A 16664-nucleotide genomic window follows, 5' to 3' on the forward strand; every position below is an offset into this window, starting at 1 on the left:
CCTTCTGTGCGGAGGTATTTTGGGCTGGGGGATCCCCCTCTGCCAGCGGGGGGATCCCCCTTCTGTGCGGAGGCATTTTGGGCTGGGGGATCCCCCTCTGCCAGCGGGGGGATCCCCCTTCTGTGCGGAGGTATTTTGGGCTGGGGGATCCCCCTCTGCCAGCGGGGGGATCCCCCTTCTGTGCAGCGTGCGGGTGGCCTCTACCCCTCCCCCCCATCCTCGCTCCCCCCCCCTTCCCTGTCTAAGCCCTTGGAGAAAATAGAACTACTCACCCAGGGGCCCTCTCCAGCGCAGCACTTCTTCCTCCATCGCGGAAGTCCCGTCTGTTTACAGTTACATTACGAGACTGACAAGTCTGGCAGGTCTGTTCGAGGTCGCGCTGTCATGATTTTGTGCGACCCTGGACCAAAGTACAGTGTTCAGAAGAAGGCACGTGCCATTAACCCCCAATATTGTCAGGACATAGTTGACTATTTAACAAAGAACATCTCATCTTCCGCACGGAAGCGTGACATATCTTCCTCCTCCTGATCTGATTCTGCCCCCCCACTTAACACTCCGTCGGCAGCCATCACCAAAGTGCCATCATCCGAGGGCTCAGCGTTGTGGAATTTTTTTTGTGTGTCTGCCGCAGATGAGAGCAATGTCATCTGTACTCTCTGCCACCGAAAATTGAGCCGTGGAAAGACCAAGACCAGCGTAGGGAAAACTACCTTACGAAGGCACATGATTACAAAGCACAAACTGCAATGGGATGACCGCCTGAGAAAAAGCAGCACACAAAAGCAAAGCCACACACCGCAGTGTAAGATACCATTGCGCAATTATTTATTAAAAAAGGTGATACCCAAACTGTACTGTGATGTTGAAAGGCAAGTGGTGTCATCTCTGGCACACAGCGTTGGGTCAAGGGTTCATCTGACCACGGATGCCTGGTCTGCAAAGCACGGTCAGGTCTGCCCGAAGACTAAGTCAGTCCCCACACACAGCATTTCTGTCTGCACGCCGTGTGACTGCCTGCCCCAAGACTAAGTCTGTCCTCATACAGCATCTCTGCCTGCAGGCCGCTTGACTGCCTTCTCCGCCACCAACAGGGTCCAGGACTCCAGGTGGATTCCTGAATTTTTAAGGCCGCTGCTAGCAGCGGCTGCTATAATAATTTTTCTGGTGCGTGTACATGCCTGCCTAATTTTTCTGGCTGCACTGCGGCTGCAACAGCAAAACAAAAGGCATGTACATGTGCAGGGTCGGACTGGGACACTAAGGGCCCACCAAGGAAGTTTCAGCCCGGGCCCCCCCCCCCCCCGATTCCCTCCTCCTCGCCCCCCCCCCCCCATTTTGGGCTCACATACACATGTACTCTAGAAATTTTGCATGAGTTTATGGTAGGGAAAAGATTGTGAGCACTTCTGAGGACAGTCTCCAATAGGGAGATGTCCACATGCGGCCGCAGCGAAAGTAAATGGGTGTCACCACGCACTGGAACATCGGCGTGGTCACGATGAGTCATGGGCAGACTTAAAAAAAAACAAAACACAACATAAGTAGCGGTGTTATTCACAGAGATTAGGTCCGACCAGATACATTTTAGATAAAATATTCAAGTAGTTACATGCCTCATGATAATTCATCAAGTAGTCAAATCGCAGCAGATTTTCCGACAAAATGCAATCAGGTTGGCGGCAGATACCCCCACAACATGCAATCAGGTTGGCGGCAGATACCCCCACAAAATGCAATCAGGTTGGCGGCAGATACCCCCACAAAATGCAATCAAATTGGCGGCAGATACCCCCCCAAAATGCAATCAGGTTGGTGGCAGATACCCCCCCCCCCCAAAAGTGGGCAACAGTGACCAGAAAATCGTAATGTGGGCAGCAGACACCTGAAAATCGCAATGTGGGCAGCAGTGACCAGAAAATCGTAATGTGGGCAGCAGAGACCTGAAAATCACAATGTGTGCAGCAGACACCTGAAAATCACAATGTGGGCAGCAGACACCAGAAAATCGCAATGTGGGCAGCAGTTACCAGAAAATCGCAATGTGGGCAGCAGACACCAGAAAATCGCAATGTGGGCAGCAGGCACCAGAAAATCGCAATGTGGGCAGCAGGCACCAGAAAATCGCAATGTGGGCAGCAGTCACCAGAAAATCGTAATGTGGGCAGCAGACACCTGAAAATCGCAATGAGGGCAGCAGACACCTGAAAATCGTAATGTGGGCAGCAGTGACCAGAAAATCGTAATGTGGGCAGCAGACACCTGAAAATCGCAATGTGGGCAGCAGACACCTGAAAATCGTAATGTGGGCAGCAGACACCTGAAAATCGTAATGTGGGCAGCAGACACCTGAAAATCGTAATGTGGGCAGCAGACACCTGAAAATCGCAATGTGGGCAGCAGTGACCAGAAAATCGTAATGTGGGCAGCAGACACCTGAAAATCGCAATGTGGGCAGCAGTGACCAGAAAATCGTAATGTGGGCAGCAGAGACCTGAAAATCACAATGTGTGCAGCAGACACCTGAAAATCACAATGTGGGCAGCAGACACCAGAAAATCGCAATGTGGGCAGCAGTTACCAGAAAATCGCAATGTGGGCAGCAGACACCTGAAAATCGCAATGAGGGCAGCAGACACCTGAAAATCGTAATGTGGGCAGCAGACACCTGAAAATCGCAATGTGGGCAGCAGACACCTGAAAATCGTAATGTGGGCAGCAGACACCTGAAAATCGTAATGTGGGCAGCAGACACCTGAAAATCGCAATGTGGGCAGCAGTGACCAGAAAATCGTAATGTGGGCAGCAGGCACCAGAAACCCCCCTCCCTCACCTAGGGGCCCCCCCTCCAGAATTGTAACCAGCGGCAGCAGCGGGGATGAATCACTTACCAGCATGACGAGATCCATAGCTCTGCGTGCCGCTGGCTGGTCTGGCCTCTCTCTGTTTCCTGAACTGACTGTCCAATCACGCTCTCGCAGTACTTCCTGCGAGAGCGTGATTGGACAGTCAGTTCAGGAGCCAGAGAGAGACCAGACCAGCCAGCGGCACGCAGAGCTATGGATCTCCGTGTCATGCCGTTAAGTGATTCATCCCCGCTGCTGCCGCTGGCTGCAATTCTGGAGAGGGGGGGAGCGCGGAAGGGGGGCCCCTAGGTGAGGGAGGGGGGGGGAGGCTTCCGCCCCTCCCCGCCGATCTGTGCACAATGTCCCCGCTTCCTGCGCTTAGCCCCCCTCCTTTTTAGCACTGGGGCCCCCAGGAGGCGGGACGGCCGGGGCCCACCGATGGGACCATCGGTGGTTCGGTGGGCCTGTCCGAGGCTGTACATGTGTCAGATCCCCTTCGTGATCGTTACCTTGCTGCGGTGAAGGGGCTTGCATATCACAATGAAGCAATAAACGGCTAAATTAGTGTGTTGGGGGGCACACCTGAGCCAAGAAGATAGATAATAAGGTAGTTGCTTCATTGTGGACAGACCAAATTCGATCAGTTGGACACTCAGTCACTGTTGTTCTGTCATTCGGCTACCTCAGCCCAACCATATGGGCTTGAAAACCGCCATCGCCTGCACTCTCGCCATGGTGCGCACCAGTCCAGCACAGCCGTCACTACACAAATAGCTGTTTGCGGTGCGTTACACAGTGAGTTTAGTCTGTCAGTGTGAAGTAGTACACTAATTACACTACCTGATTGATGTAAACACATGCAGGATGTTTTAAAGCACTTTAGGCCTCCAATTTAGCTGTGCTTAAAATCCGGATTTTTCCCCGGGACTTTTGGCGTGTATCCCACTCTGCCATGCCCTCCTCCAGGTGTTAGACCACTTGAAACATCTTTTTCATCACTTTTGTGGCCATCATAAATGTTTGTAATTTTTAAAGTTCGCTTCCCCATTGAAGTCTGTTGCGGTTCGCGAAGTTCGCACAAACCCGAACTTTTGTGGAAGTTTGCGTTCGAGGTTCGTGAACCTAAAATCGGAGGTTCGAGCCATCACTACAAAAAACTATGTCATAGCTTGCTGGATACCAGACCATTGAGTTGCAGATAAGTAAGCGTGCCCTTGCTAATTCTGTCTACAATGGGCATGTAAGTGTCAGAGCTGGACTATCAAACAATGGAAAAAGGACTCACTGTCTGATGAATCACTTTTCTTTGGCCTCCAAATCCCTCATATCTCACCTTCAGAAGTCTTGTGGAAGCAGGCAGGTCAGAGCTGCTTTGGTGGCCTAAGGAAAACCCACATAATATTAGCAGTTTTAATGTTTTGGCTGATTGGTGTATAAATTACCTTTAGGGCCCTTTTCCACCTGCAATCGCTAGCGTTCATGCTGAACGCTAGCGATTGCTGAATCGCAAAACCGGCGATTCCCCCGACGTTTGCGGCCGCGATTTTGCTATGCTATGCACTGCATAGCAAAATCGTGGCAATTATCGCTCCGCCGCGCGTTCGCGTTCCCGACAAAAGCGAATCGCGGTAGTGGAAATGACCTACCGCGATTCCTATGTTAAAAAGCAAACCGTAGCGATTGTAAAATCGCTAGCGGTTTGCGGTTTTGCGATTCAGCCAGCGCAAACGCGCTGGTGGAAAAGGGCCCTTACTGATATTTGTGACAAAAACATTTTTTTTAAATGTGGCACTATACTGTGTTGAAGAGAAGAACTACAGTTACTAGGAGTATGAGGAAGAAGTCCTTTATAGTCGGGACATATTTCTCTCTTTTGCGCTTTCAAGCTCTTTAATATGATTGATGATTTTAGTGACCAATAGAAAAGCTGAGGAGCTTAGTTTATTTTTACTCGCAGGTCCACTATCTGCTCCAGTCTCTGGAACTGTAGGTAACCTTTGATTATGTTGTTTATTGTCATATACACTCATCTTAAAAGGTGTAAGTTTCCTTCGGGGTCACTTTAAAACAAAACGTAAAGTCCATCATCTTTTATGGGCAATGGGACTCGGCAGCCTGCAGAGGGAGCTCTAACTTCAGAACTAATGTCAGAAGCTTCTGTCAGGGTCACCTCAAAATACAGGCTAAGTGAAAGCATCTCCCCACTGCTGCTGCCATAGCTCTGAGTAAATATATGACTCAGCCCGATTATATGTTTAGTCTGAAGCCAAGAGACAGTCTCTAGAGATTAGGGGATGGGGAGGAGGGTGAAAAGGGGGGAGAACACTGAAAAATGGTGTTGCCCCTAATTTTCTTCACAGAAGCAATCCCACATTTGAAACATTTATCTAAAGCTAACAAACTTTTTAGCTCGATGTTGAATCCTTTGTGCTATGCTTAATAAACATGTTCATCATTTTCAATTCTTTTTGTGATGACATTATTTTTTATGAATGCCTTTAAAGAGTGTACAATTCAAAATGAAGAAATGTGCCCTTATTTGCTCCATTAAAAACCAAAATTTGGTTGAAAACGTTATAATCGTTATATATTACTTTAGAATGTAGGGTCGTATAACTCTGTTTTGCCAGGTGTGCATACAGTCTTAGGTTATGGAATTTCATGGTATATGAGATAAGTCAGAACACTACAACGATTTTCTTACAATTCGCACCACTTTATTTATTTTATACATTAAAACAATGTATGCTATTTAAAGAGGAACTTTAGCGAAAAGAGAAAAGAAATAAATCAAGACATTGCATAGTGGGAAGTAAAAAAAAAAAAGAAGTGAGATCAAGAAATTATTGATATTCACCATGTAACTTCATCATATTGTGTGATCCACAATCAGCCTACACGTAATCATCTTTACTACTGGCAGACATGGAAAAAAAAGCACCAACTGCCATTATCTATAACCACATCCCCTAACAATGTGATAAGCTAAAAGGTTGTTTTTTATAGATATACATATGCACAGAGTGAGATACTGATTGTGTGGCAGTTGGAAACAGCTGTTATTTCACAAATTGCAACACTGTTTACAAACCGGAAACTGTCAGGACCGAGGTCCTGACATCACACTATGGGAGGAGTTTCACCACATTATCAGCCATACAGATCCCCTGATGATCTATTCCAGAAAAGGTAAACATTTCTCACAGGAAAAGGAGTATCAGCTACTGATTAGGATGAAGTTCAATCTTTGGTTGCAATTCTTCTTTAGGAGGAGCTTTCCCAAAAAATATTAGTGGGGGTGGGTTTGTTAGTAAAAGAGAGACCAAGAATGATTTATTAGCTATGTAATTCATTCATCTTGTTTGATCTCCAATGAGCCTGTGGGTAGTCATCTTTACAATTGACAGACAAGAAAAAAACTAGACAGCGCCAACTGCTGTTATCTATAACCACACCCATTAAAAGGTTGGAGTTTTTTTTACGGATATACAGTATATATGCACAGAGGGAAACAGTGGCGGACATACGGCCGTGCAGGCCGTGCAAGTGCACAGGGGCCCCTCAAGCTCCATTTTTGAGGGGCCCATTAGGTATTGCAGGCGTTTTTTTTTGTTTGTTTTATCCCCAGGGGGCCCGACTCTATCATTCCCTCACCTCAGCGGGCCCCCCTCCTGTTATGCGCGGCACCTAGCGGGAGATACAGCTATTAGTCTCCGGGCTGCAGCAGACACTAGAGCTCCAGCCGCCTGTCCACTCCTGTCTCCTCCTCAGCAATACCGCTCTGCACTACTTCCTGATTCAGTGCGTGCAGAGCGGTATTGCTGAGGAGGAGACAGGAGTGGACAGGCGGCTGGAGCTCTAGTGTCTGCTGCAGCCCGGAGACTAATAGCTGTATCTCCCGCTCGGCGCCGCGCATAACAGGAGGGGGCCCGCCGAGGTGAGGGAGTGATCGGGCCCTCCTCCCAGATTCGGCAAATAGTCCACCCTCCTGACCAGGTAATCTTATCTTTCACCCTCCCAGACCGACAAGCCCGCCCTCCAGGTAATCCTACAGCCCGCCCCCCAGGTAATCCTACAGCTTCCCCCCCCCAGGTAATCCTACAGGCCCCCCCCAGGTAATCCTACAGGCCCCCCCCAGGTAATCCTACAGGCCCCCCCCAGGTAATCCTACAGGCCCCCCAGGTAATCCTACAGCCCCCCCAGGTAATCCTACAGCCCGCCCCTCAGGTAATCCTACAGCCCACCCCCAGGTAATCCTACAGCTTCCCCCCCCAGGTAATCCTACAGGCCCCCCCAGGTAATCCTACAGCCCCCCCCAGGTAATCCTACAGCCCGCCCCCCAGGTAATCCTACAGCCCCCCCCCCCAGGTAATCCTACAGCTTCACCCCCCAGGTAATCCTACAGGCCCCCCCCAGGTAATCCTACAGGCCCCCCCCAGGTAATCCTACAGCCCCCCCCAGGTAATCCTACAGCCCGCCCCCCAGGTAATCCTACAGCCCGCCCCCCCAGGTAATCCTACAGCTTCCCCCCCCCCCCAGGTAATTCTACAGCCCCCCCCAGGTAATCCTACAGCCCCCCCCCAGATAATCCTACAGCCCCCCCCAGGTAATCCTACAGCCCGCCCCCCAGGTAATCCTACAGCCCACCCCCAGGTAATCCTACAGCTTCCCCCCCCAGGTAATCCTAAAGGCCCCCCCAGGTAATTCTACAGCCCCCCCCCCGGTAATCCTACAGCCCACCCCCAGGTAATTCTACAGCCCCCCCAGGTAATCCTACCACCCACCCAGACCCTGGTATTCCTACAGCCCACCCACCCAGACCCAGGTATTCCTATAGCCCACCCACCCAGACCCAGGTATTCCTATAGCCCACCCACCCAGGTATTCCTATAGCCCACCCACCCACCCACCCAGACCCAGGTAATCCTATAGCCCACCCATCCAGATCCAGGTAATCCTACAGCCCACCCACCCAGACCCAGGTAATCCTACAGCCCACCCACCCATTCAGATAATTCTACAGCCCACCCACCCAGATAATCCTACAGTCCACCCACCCAGACCCAATTAACCCTACAGCCCACCCACTCAGACCCAGGTAATCCTACAACCCGCCCAGACCCAGGTAATCCTACAGCCCACCCACCCAGACCCAGGTAATCTTTCAGCCCACCCTCACCGGTAATCTTTTAGCTCACCCACCCTCATGGGTAATCTTTTGCATCACAGGTTATCTTTTAGCCCACCCACCCTCACAGGTAATATTTTAGCCCACCCACCCTCACAGGTAATTGTATTAGCCCACACACCCACCTACCCTCCCGACCAGATAATCTTTTAGCTCACCCACCCTCCCGACCAGGTAATCGTTTAGCCCACCCACCCACCTGCAGCACTTTACAGAGTACATCGTTATGTCGCTCACTGTCTTTTAGAGGAGCTCACACTACTCCTACCATAGTCATAGTTGAATGTCTTATCATATTATTATGTATTTATATAGCTCTGACATCTTCTGCAGCGTTTTACAGAGTACATAGTCACGACACTGACTGTGCTCAGAGGAGCTCACTATCTAATATCTTCTATATGTATAGTAAATAGCGCATATTTTTTTATTAGGAGACAGGGCTTTACTCAAAGTTCCCTGTTGATGTCAACTGCTGAATTAACTGCTGCTAAGTTCATGTACCCGTCATCGCACGTATTTTCTGGGCATATCTGCCGACTTGCTTGCACGTATTTTCTGGGCATATCTGCCGACAAGATTGCACGTATTTTCTGGGCATATCTGCCGACATGATTGCACGTATTTTCTGGGCATATCTGCCGACATGATTGCACGTATTTTCTGGGCATATCTGCCGACATGATTGCACGTATTTTCTGGGCATATCTGCCGACATGATTGCACGTATTTTCTGGGCATATCTGCCGACATGATTGCACGTATTTTCTGGGCATATCTGCTGACATCATTGCACGTATTTTCTGGGCATATCTGCCGACATGATTGAATGTATTTTCTGGGCAAATCAGCCGACATGATTGAATGTATTTTCTGGGCAAATCTGCTCACATTATGTGTATTTTCATGAGAAAACCTGCACAATTATGTGAATTTTCTGGGGAAAGGGTCACCAAAACTTGGGCCCACTGTCTTTGTGTTGCACTTTTCAAGGGAACCTGAGGTGAGAATAATATTGAGGCTGCCATATTTCTCTCCTTTTAAGCAATACCAGTTGCCTGGTTGCCGTGCTGGTCCTCTGCCTCTTATTCTTTCAACCATAGACCCTGAACAAGCATGCAGCAGGTCAGGGGTTTCTGACAATATTGTCAGAACTGAGAAGATTAAGCTGCATGCTTGTTGCTGGTGTAATTCAGTTTATTACTGCAGCCAAATAGATCAGCAGGGCCGCCAGGCAACTAGTATTGTTTAAAAGGAAATAAATATGGCAGCCTCCATATCACTCTCACCCCGGGATCACTTAAAATTACAGTTAGCTCCGCCCTTATCCGGTCATTGCCACGCCCATTTTAGGTTCTATCCTCACCCATTTTTTGCCGCAGGTTATAGCCACGCCCATTTTTTGCAGGTCAGGGGGGCCCACAATTGATATTTTGCACAGGGGCCCACTGCTGGCTGTGTCCGCCACTGGAGGGAAATACTACTTGCTTGGCAGTTGGAAACAGCAGTTATTTCCCACAATGCAACAAGGTTCACAGAAAGGAAACTGTCTTGACCATGGTGCTGAGATCACACTGTGGGAGGGGTTTAACCACAATATCAGCCACACAGGCCCCTCTGATGATCTGTTTGAGAAAAGGTAAAGATAAAAGGTAAAGAAAAGGTAAAGATTTGTTGTGGGAAAGGAGGTATCAGTTACTGAATGGGATAAAGTTCAATCCTGGGTTAAAGTTTGTCTTTAGTTTATTTTACAACACAGAGAGACAGCGAGAGCAGAAAGCATACAAATAATTGATTAGATTTCAGCTTAGTTAACACAAAAAAACTGAAAGACCCATACATAAGAAATCATTACTGTAGAGATACACTGTTCTACTAATGCCTGTGCAGTTCTATAGAGAGGGAGAAGGGTGGATGAATGGAAAGTGTCCCATGGGGTAACAATAACAGTTGAACATTAATCATCCAACCTGGTGGAACACTGTTGAGTCATACTTATGCTAGCTTTTTACCCAAGGCTATCAAGAATAATCATTGGAGTGAAAAAATCCACCTGCACATATCTATATTCTGCATGGGTGCTACCGGCTACTACGCTTTCTACCACCCACTTGCACCAGGCTAATGATATAGAGCTAAAGGTGACTAGTCATCTTTTAACACTCAGACTGATGACCATAGTTAAAGTGGATCTCAACTCTTGCACAGGACTAAAGAAATACATAGAGAAGGCACCCTGTATGTATTTAGAGAGTTTAGCCTGTTTAATTCCCCCTCATTTGTGTCTAATCACTAGTTGTAATTTGTTCTCTCCCAGTGTCACTTGACTGCCAATGGCAGATAAGCTTATTTGAAAGTACAGACTGTTAACAATATACCTGCTTTCATGAATCAAGAAGTAGAAACAGCACAGATTCATTTTAGGATATGTATTAGCTGTAACAAAGAAATGTTTTTGTTTAAACTTATTATGCTGTTGTGTTGGGTTTCTGAACTTCCACGCTTTGTACAGCATCATGGCTTCTAAGATAACCTAAAACAGACTGGAAAGAGCTCTTCTTGTGCTGTCAGTTTCCTTTTTAAACAATACCAGTTGCCTGGCCATCCTGCTGAAACAAGCATGCGTCAAACTCAGTCAAATTTGAGTCAAACATCTAATCTACATGCTTGTTCAGGATCTATGGCTAAAAGTATTAGAGACAGAAGATTATCAGGACAGCCAGGCAATGTGCATTTTTTAAAAGGAAATAAACATGGCAGCCCATCCCTCGTACTTCAGTTGTCCTTTAAATAGAATGCGGATATTGAGCATGACTGCCCAGCTCACCTGATACTAGAGCCGGAGGTTCCAGTTGGCTTCACGTGCCAGCCCTTGAAAGTGATTGGGAAATGAATCTGACTGTTGGAGACCTTAGAGGGAATGGCGTCCTGGACATCCTGAGAGCCCGCATTGTGGTGCAATGTTTGTGGGAACAGTATTTAGGGGCACACATAAAGAATATGAGCTGGTACTATTTGGGTGCACAGTCTCACATGAGATGGCATAGTTAGAATGTAGGGCCAAGTAAGACATCTTTAAAACAGAGCTAAAAACAAGTAAAGAGTGGTACTTGGTTAGCATATAGCAAATCTGTATTCGTAACAATGTTTACAATTCTATGATCTTTGACAACTATACTGTTATCAAAACAGTCCCTCCTTATTTTAGTGAATGTAATGCTGATACTTGTCCATTTTAGTGAACTGTTGCTCACTATTGAGCTGATTGCATAGTCTGTTAAAGCTTTTCATAGAGATTTTATATGAAGCTGCCCAGTTTGTGAGCTCTGTGTAAGGGACTTATTCTGCTAAACTAATGAGCTACATTTTTAACAGCCTGACCAAATGAAGGACTGAATTTGTTTTTTGACAATTATATTACGCAACTCTTGCTCAAGTGAGCTCTAGGGAACCAAATCCTGAAACACATATAAAGAGTAATAAGTGGGGGTGCATAAGGGGAACACAACCTGTGGCTCATATTATGAAATATCAATAAACAAACATGGAATATTTCAAATGTAAAGGAAACTGAAGTGAGAGAAACATGGAGGCTTCCATATTTCCTTTTAAACAATATCAGTTGCCTGGCATCCTGCTGATCTTTCATGCTTCAGTAGTGTCTGAATCACACACCTGAAACAAGCACGCAGCAAATCCAGTCAAACTTAAGTCAAAAATCTGATCCGCATGCTTGTTCAGGCTCTATGACTAAAGCTATTAGAGACAGAGGATCAGCAGAACAGTCAGGCAATTTGCGTTGTCTACATGGAAAAAAATATGGCAGCCCCCATATCTGTCACACTTACTGCTCCTGGGTTCCAGCGCCAGATCCTCAAGCATCAGTCCACACGTCCATGTGGACTTGCAGGACTGGCATGCTCAGGTCTGGTGGCACAGAGGTTTCTTACTAGGCATTCTCTGATGCCTAGTAAGAAACTAGGTGGGGCATGGCTTCAGTACTGGAGTGCAGGTTAGGGTATTTCAACCCTGACCAATCAAGCGCCCAGTGCTATTGCATTACAATAACCACGGCATGTGTCCAAGTCCTGTCACGTCAGTCCTGTCAAGCCAGTCTTGTCACATCAGTCTTGTCAGGCCAGTCCTGTCACCCCAGTCCTGTCATGTAATTTCTGTCAGTCTCGCTAGCTATCATGCCAGTCCTCCCAGTCAGCCCTGTCACACCAGTCCTGTCACATTGCCTCTCTTTTTCCTTCCCTACAGCCGTGGCGTATGTCCACACCCTTCCTCAGGCCAGTCCTTTCACGTCAGTCCTGCCAGGCCAGTCACGTCAGTCCTGCCAGGCCAGTCCTGTCAAGCCAGTCTTGTCACGCCGGTCCTGTCATGTAATTTCTGTCAGTCTCGCTAGCTATCATGCCAGTCCTCCCAGTCAGCCCTGTCACACCAGTCCTGTCACATTGCCTCTCTTTTTCCTTCCCTACAGCCGTGGCGTATGTCCACACCCTTCCTCAGGACAGTCCTATCACGTCAGTCCTGCCAGGCCAGTCCTGTCAAGCCAGTCTTGTCACGCCGGTCCTGTCACGCTAATCCTGTCACGTCAGTCTTGTCACACCAGTTTTTTCACGTCAGTCCTGTCACGCCATTTCTTTTAGTCTCGCTAGTCATGCCAGTCCCGCTAGTTATGCCAGTCTATCATGCCAGTCCCGCCAGTTAGTCTTGTCACATTGCTTCTCTTTCTCCTTCCCTCACGGCAAGGTAACCCCTCCTGTTTTTTTCTTTTCTGGTGGGGAAATTCTAGGGGTTGTTACCTGGTGAGCACCAGCAACAAAGTAGTCTGCCGCCCATTAGGGGTGGTAGTCCATCATCCCTTGCGGGGTGCGCTGGTAAGGACCCATGCTCACTTAGACTCCGCGACCTGGGAGTATTTAGGAAGCACCTTTCCATCAGTTCATACAAGGGAGCTTATTTGGAGGCCAGTGCAACACACTTACTATTTGGGAGGCACATTGTAAAGGCACACTTTTATAGAGATTGTGTTTGTGTACACTACTTATTGTTTAGCCACACACATATATTTGGGTAAAAGTCTGTAACATTTGGTCATGTTCTTCATGTACAGGTCTGGATTTGTAGCTAAATTGAACACTATTTGCTTCAGACACCAGGTTTGAAGTCTAGCGCAGATGTTTTCATTGCAATCTGTGGCTCATACTCCTGGGACTCTCCAGTGTACACCAACATTCTGATTCATAAACCTGTGACATAGACTGCTTAACCACGAAAATGTGCAGGGCGGATAAATGAGAACACATTTTTTTTAACCAGAGCACAGGCGTATTCTGAATTAAATTGAAAAAAAAAAATAGCATTTCAATAGTCTGGAAACCACCAAGATCTACATAAACCTGTCATCAAACAAACTTGTTCTTTCAATAAAACATTAGTATTGCCCTCATCTAAAAAAAATATCGAACTCTTGCCATTCATTCATCCATCCAATCATCAATCCATGCGTCCTTCCTAAACTAAAAGAGCTCTTAAAATATTGCAGTAATTATAATTTACTGGACTCTTAGATGCCACGAAATACATTGAGAGAATGAACCCATTAATAATAAGCTGCAAAGTTAGGTCACTTTGCAGCTTGTGATTTTAAAGAGAAAGGCTAATTATAACTACCTCTTACAGAGCTGCTTACATACAAAATCCCAGAAAATGTTTGTGTAGCTAGTCTAGTAGCATACATTTGAAAAAGCCATGCTTTACTTTAGGCGCATTGTTAAATGAAAAAAAAAAAAGGTAAATAAGTTAATTGTAGTGGTAGAATATCGATAGATTTACCGATATTCTACAACCTCATCGATAGAGTGAAATATTGTCAATGCTTGCAGATATTTCACTATAACCTAACCTCTCCCTACTCTCATACAGAACCTTCCCCTGGGCAACTAATAACCCTCCCTCCCTGGGCAACTAATAACCCTCTCTCCCCGGGCAACTTATACCCCCCCCCCCCCCCAGCAACTAATAACTCTCCACCCGGGGCTACTAATAACCCTCCCCAGGAAACTAATAACCCTCCTTCCCTGAGCAACTAATAACCCTCCCCCCCACAACTAATAGCTCCCGCCCCGCAACTAATAACCCCTCCGCAACTAATAACTCCCCAGCAACTAAGAATCCTCCCGCAACAACTAATACCCCCCAAACTAATACCCCCCAACTAATACCCCCCCCCCCCCAACTAATAACACGCCCATTGCAAACAACTAGTAACCCCCCAGTTGCTAAATAACAAAAAAAATGGTAAATAACCCTGATGTTAAGGGTAGCCCTGGGACCACAGCTAGCACACTGGAGACAGTTTTGTATATGAAAGTCCAGTTTATTAGGGACTCAGCAAAAAACAAATGAAAAATATACTTTCTCCTTAGCAGAACTTAAATGCAGATATCGAAAGAAGAATCCTGCTGCACCATCTATAGGCTAAAAGTCCAATTTTTGTTGCAGCATTAGTGGACAAACAGCAAATACAGCTCACGCGTATCGGTGCAAACACATGGCTTCTTAGTTATAGCCAGCTATGACTAAGGAGCCATGTGTTTGCTCTGATAAATGTGAGCTGTATTTGCTGTTTGTCCACTAATGCCACAATAAAAATTGGACTTTTAGCCTACAGACGGTGCAGCAGATGCAGCCAGCTATGATTAAGGAGCCATGTGTTTGCTCCGATACGCTTGAGCCGTATTTGCTGTTTGTCCACTAATGCCACAATCGAAATTGGACTTTTAGCCTACAGATTTTTCTATCAATATCTCTATAAATTGGCTTGCTGGTTTCCTGCTACCGACTGTCAGTAGTGGAGTGGTTGTAGCGACCTGTTCTTGTGCTAGAACTTAAAGGCAATCGGCTTACTTCAGCCTGGTGGAAAACAAAGTGCTCAGTCCATGGAAAGTCCACTGTTAGGAACAAAGCAATCCAGCCTTGGTAAATCTGCAAAGCAAACACATCAGCAGTCCTTGTGTATAGAAAGCTCACATTGTGCTAGCAGCTCACCTGCTGCATACTGTAGACACCACGCCCCCTTTCACAGAGCACTCTTATCTCCTGGCCTGACTGCTTCCAAAACCAGGAATGGACTGGGGGAGGAACAGGAAGGCCAACCCAGTTTGCCAAAAGTCAAAACTACCCCGTGCTCCTTCTCCAGTCCACAGTCCACACCTGCTCCTAAAAAAAACTCTTGCAGAAAATAAGGGGAAACGTACCATCCAGGATCCAGGACCCATCCCTTGAGTCCTGTACATAACAATTTAACCAAAGCTGCCCGCTAAATAGCAAAAAAAGTTAAATAACAATTTAACCGGCGCCGCCTGCTAAATAGCAGTACCGGGTGGCCCTGGTGCCCACTCGTTAGTGGGCGCCCATTTTTGGCCGCATTTTTATTAACTGCTTCAGTCTAGCATGCCATTTTGTCTTTAACCTCCCTGGCGTTCAATTAAAGATCGCCAGGGGGCAGCGCAGCGCTATTTTTTAATTTTTTTTTTCAATCATGTAGCTAGCCTAGCCCATCCCTTCCGCATCCCTCCCACCCCTCCGATCGCCGCCGGCGCTGTAAGCCATAAGGAAATCCCGTTCTGAAACGGGATTTCCTTTAGGGCTTCCCCGTCGCCATGGCGACGCACGTCGTGACGTCATCGACGTTGGCGACGTCGTCACGTCACAGGGAGACCCGATCCACCCCTCAGCGCTGCCTGGCACTGATTGGCCAGGCAGCGCACGGGGTCTCGCCTGGGGGGGCCCTGCATCGCGGCGGGTGGCGGCGGATCGGCGGCGATCAGGTGAGACACGCAGCAAGCAAAGTGCTTGCTGCGTGTTTACAAAAAAAATTGTTCAAATCGGCCCAGCGGGGCCTGAGCGGCGACCTCCAGTGGTAATGGACGTATTAAATCGTCCATACCGCTAAGGAGGTTAAAAAACACAAGCAAAATGCTCCATAGGATCTCAAATAAATGCACTACTCTGGCAGCTTGACATTTCATATGAGGACATGTTGTCACCAGTTCAGTACAACAACTGGATAGTTAACACTGGTAGCATTGTTTATACGCGTACGAATGAAATTGCTGCCGGTAGACTTGGGCGCAGGATACAGCCGATATATGGCTTACCCTGCTCCTGCACAAGTCCCAGTTGCGTTAATTACCATTCCTCCTCCAGGTCCACGTGGATGGTGAGGAATGATGTAATTCGGCTTTTGATGGCGCCAAAGTTACTCACTGTGCGCTGCTATAGCCATAATTCCAATTACGATCTATGGTGGTGCCGGCTGCACCCAAATCTCCTGCGCTGCATTTCACATGTTTGTTTTATACTGTGTTCTTCATGATTCTTTGGTTTGTTTATTATTTGGGTATGTACTCACAGTAATATGAACTGGTAAGTGGTTTTATTGGCCACTGTCCCCAAGGAAAGTGGAGGATAGGTTTCTCCTTTTTCCTTGCTTAACGTTCAGCTGGGCAGGGGTCAAACTGCATTAATTTCCTATTAAAAATAATTAAATAAAAATACATGAGTGCTTTCAAATGGTAATTAGTAAAGCAAGGAATTACACAGAGGGGGTCATTTACTAA

At 47.2% G+C, this 16664-nt stretch overlaps 1 protein-coding gene across 8 annotated transcripts in view; it reads right to left on the reverse strand.

The window, feature by feature from the left end:
• Window positions 1–16664, reverse strand: part of DNM3 (dynamin 3) — a 629085-nt gene that overhangs the window by 83632 nt on the left and 528789 nt on the right. For 2 of the 8 annotated variants that reach the window (XR_011022038.1, XR_011022037.1), the window contains one exon: window positions 4132–4226. The exons of 5 other annotated variants lie outside the window; for them this stretch is intronic. Coding sequence is in view for 1 of the 3 variants with exons in the window: in XM_068239890.1 (XP_068095991.1) it covers window positions 4208–4226 (19 nt within the window). In the remaining 2 variants the exon portion in view is untranslated. The remainder of the gene's footprint in view (window positions 1–4131; window positions 4227–16664) is intronic. One more of the 8 variants, XM_068239890.1, reaches the window with a different exon arrangement.

Source organism: Hyperolius riggenbachi, chromosome 6, assembly GCF_040937935.1.
Source record: "Hyperolius riggenbachi isolate aHypRig1 chromosome 6, aHypRig1.pri, whole genome shotgun sequence".
NCBI classification, from domain to species: Eukaryota; Metazoa; Chordata; class Amphibia; order Anura; family Hyperoliidae; genus Hyperolius; species Hyperolius riggenbachi.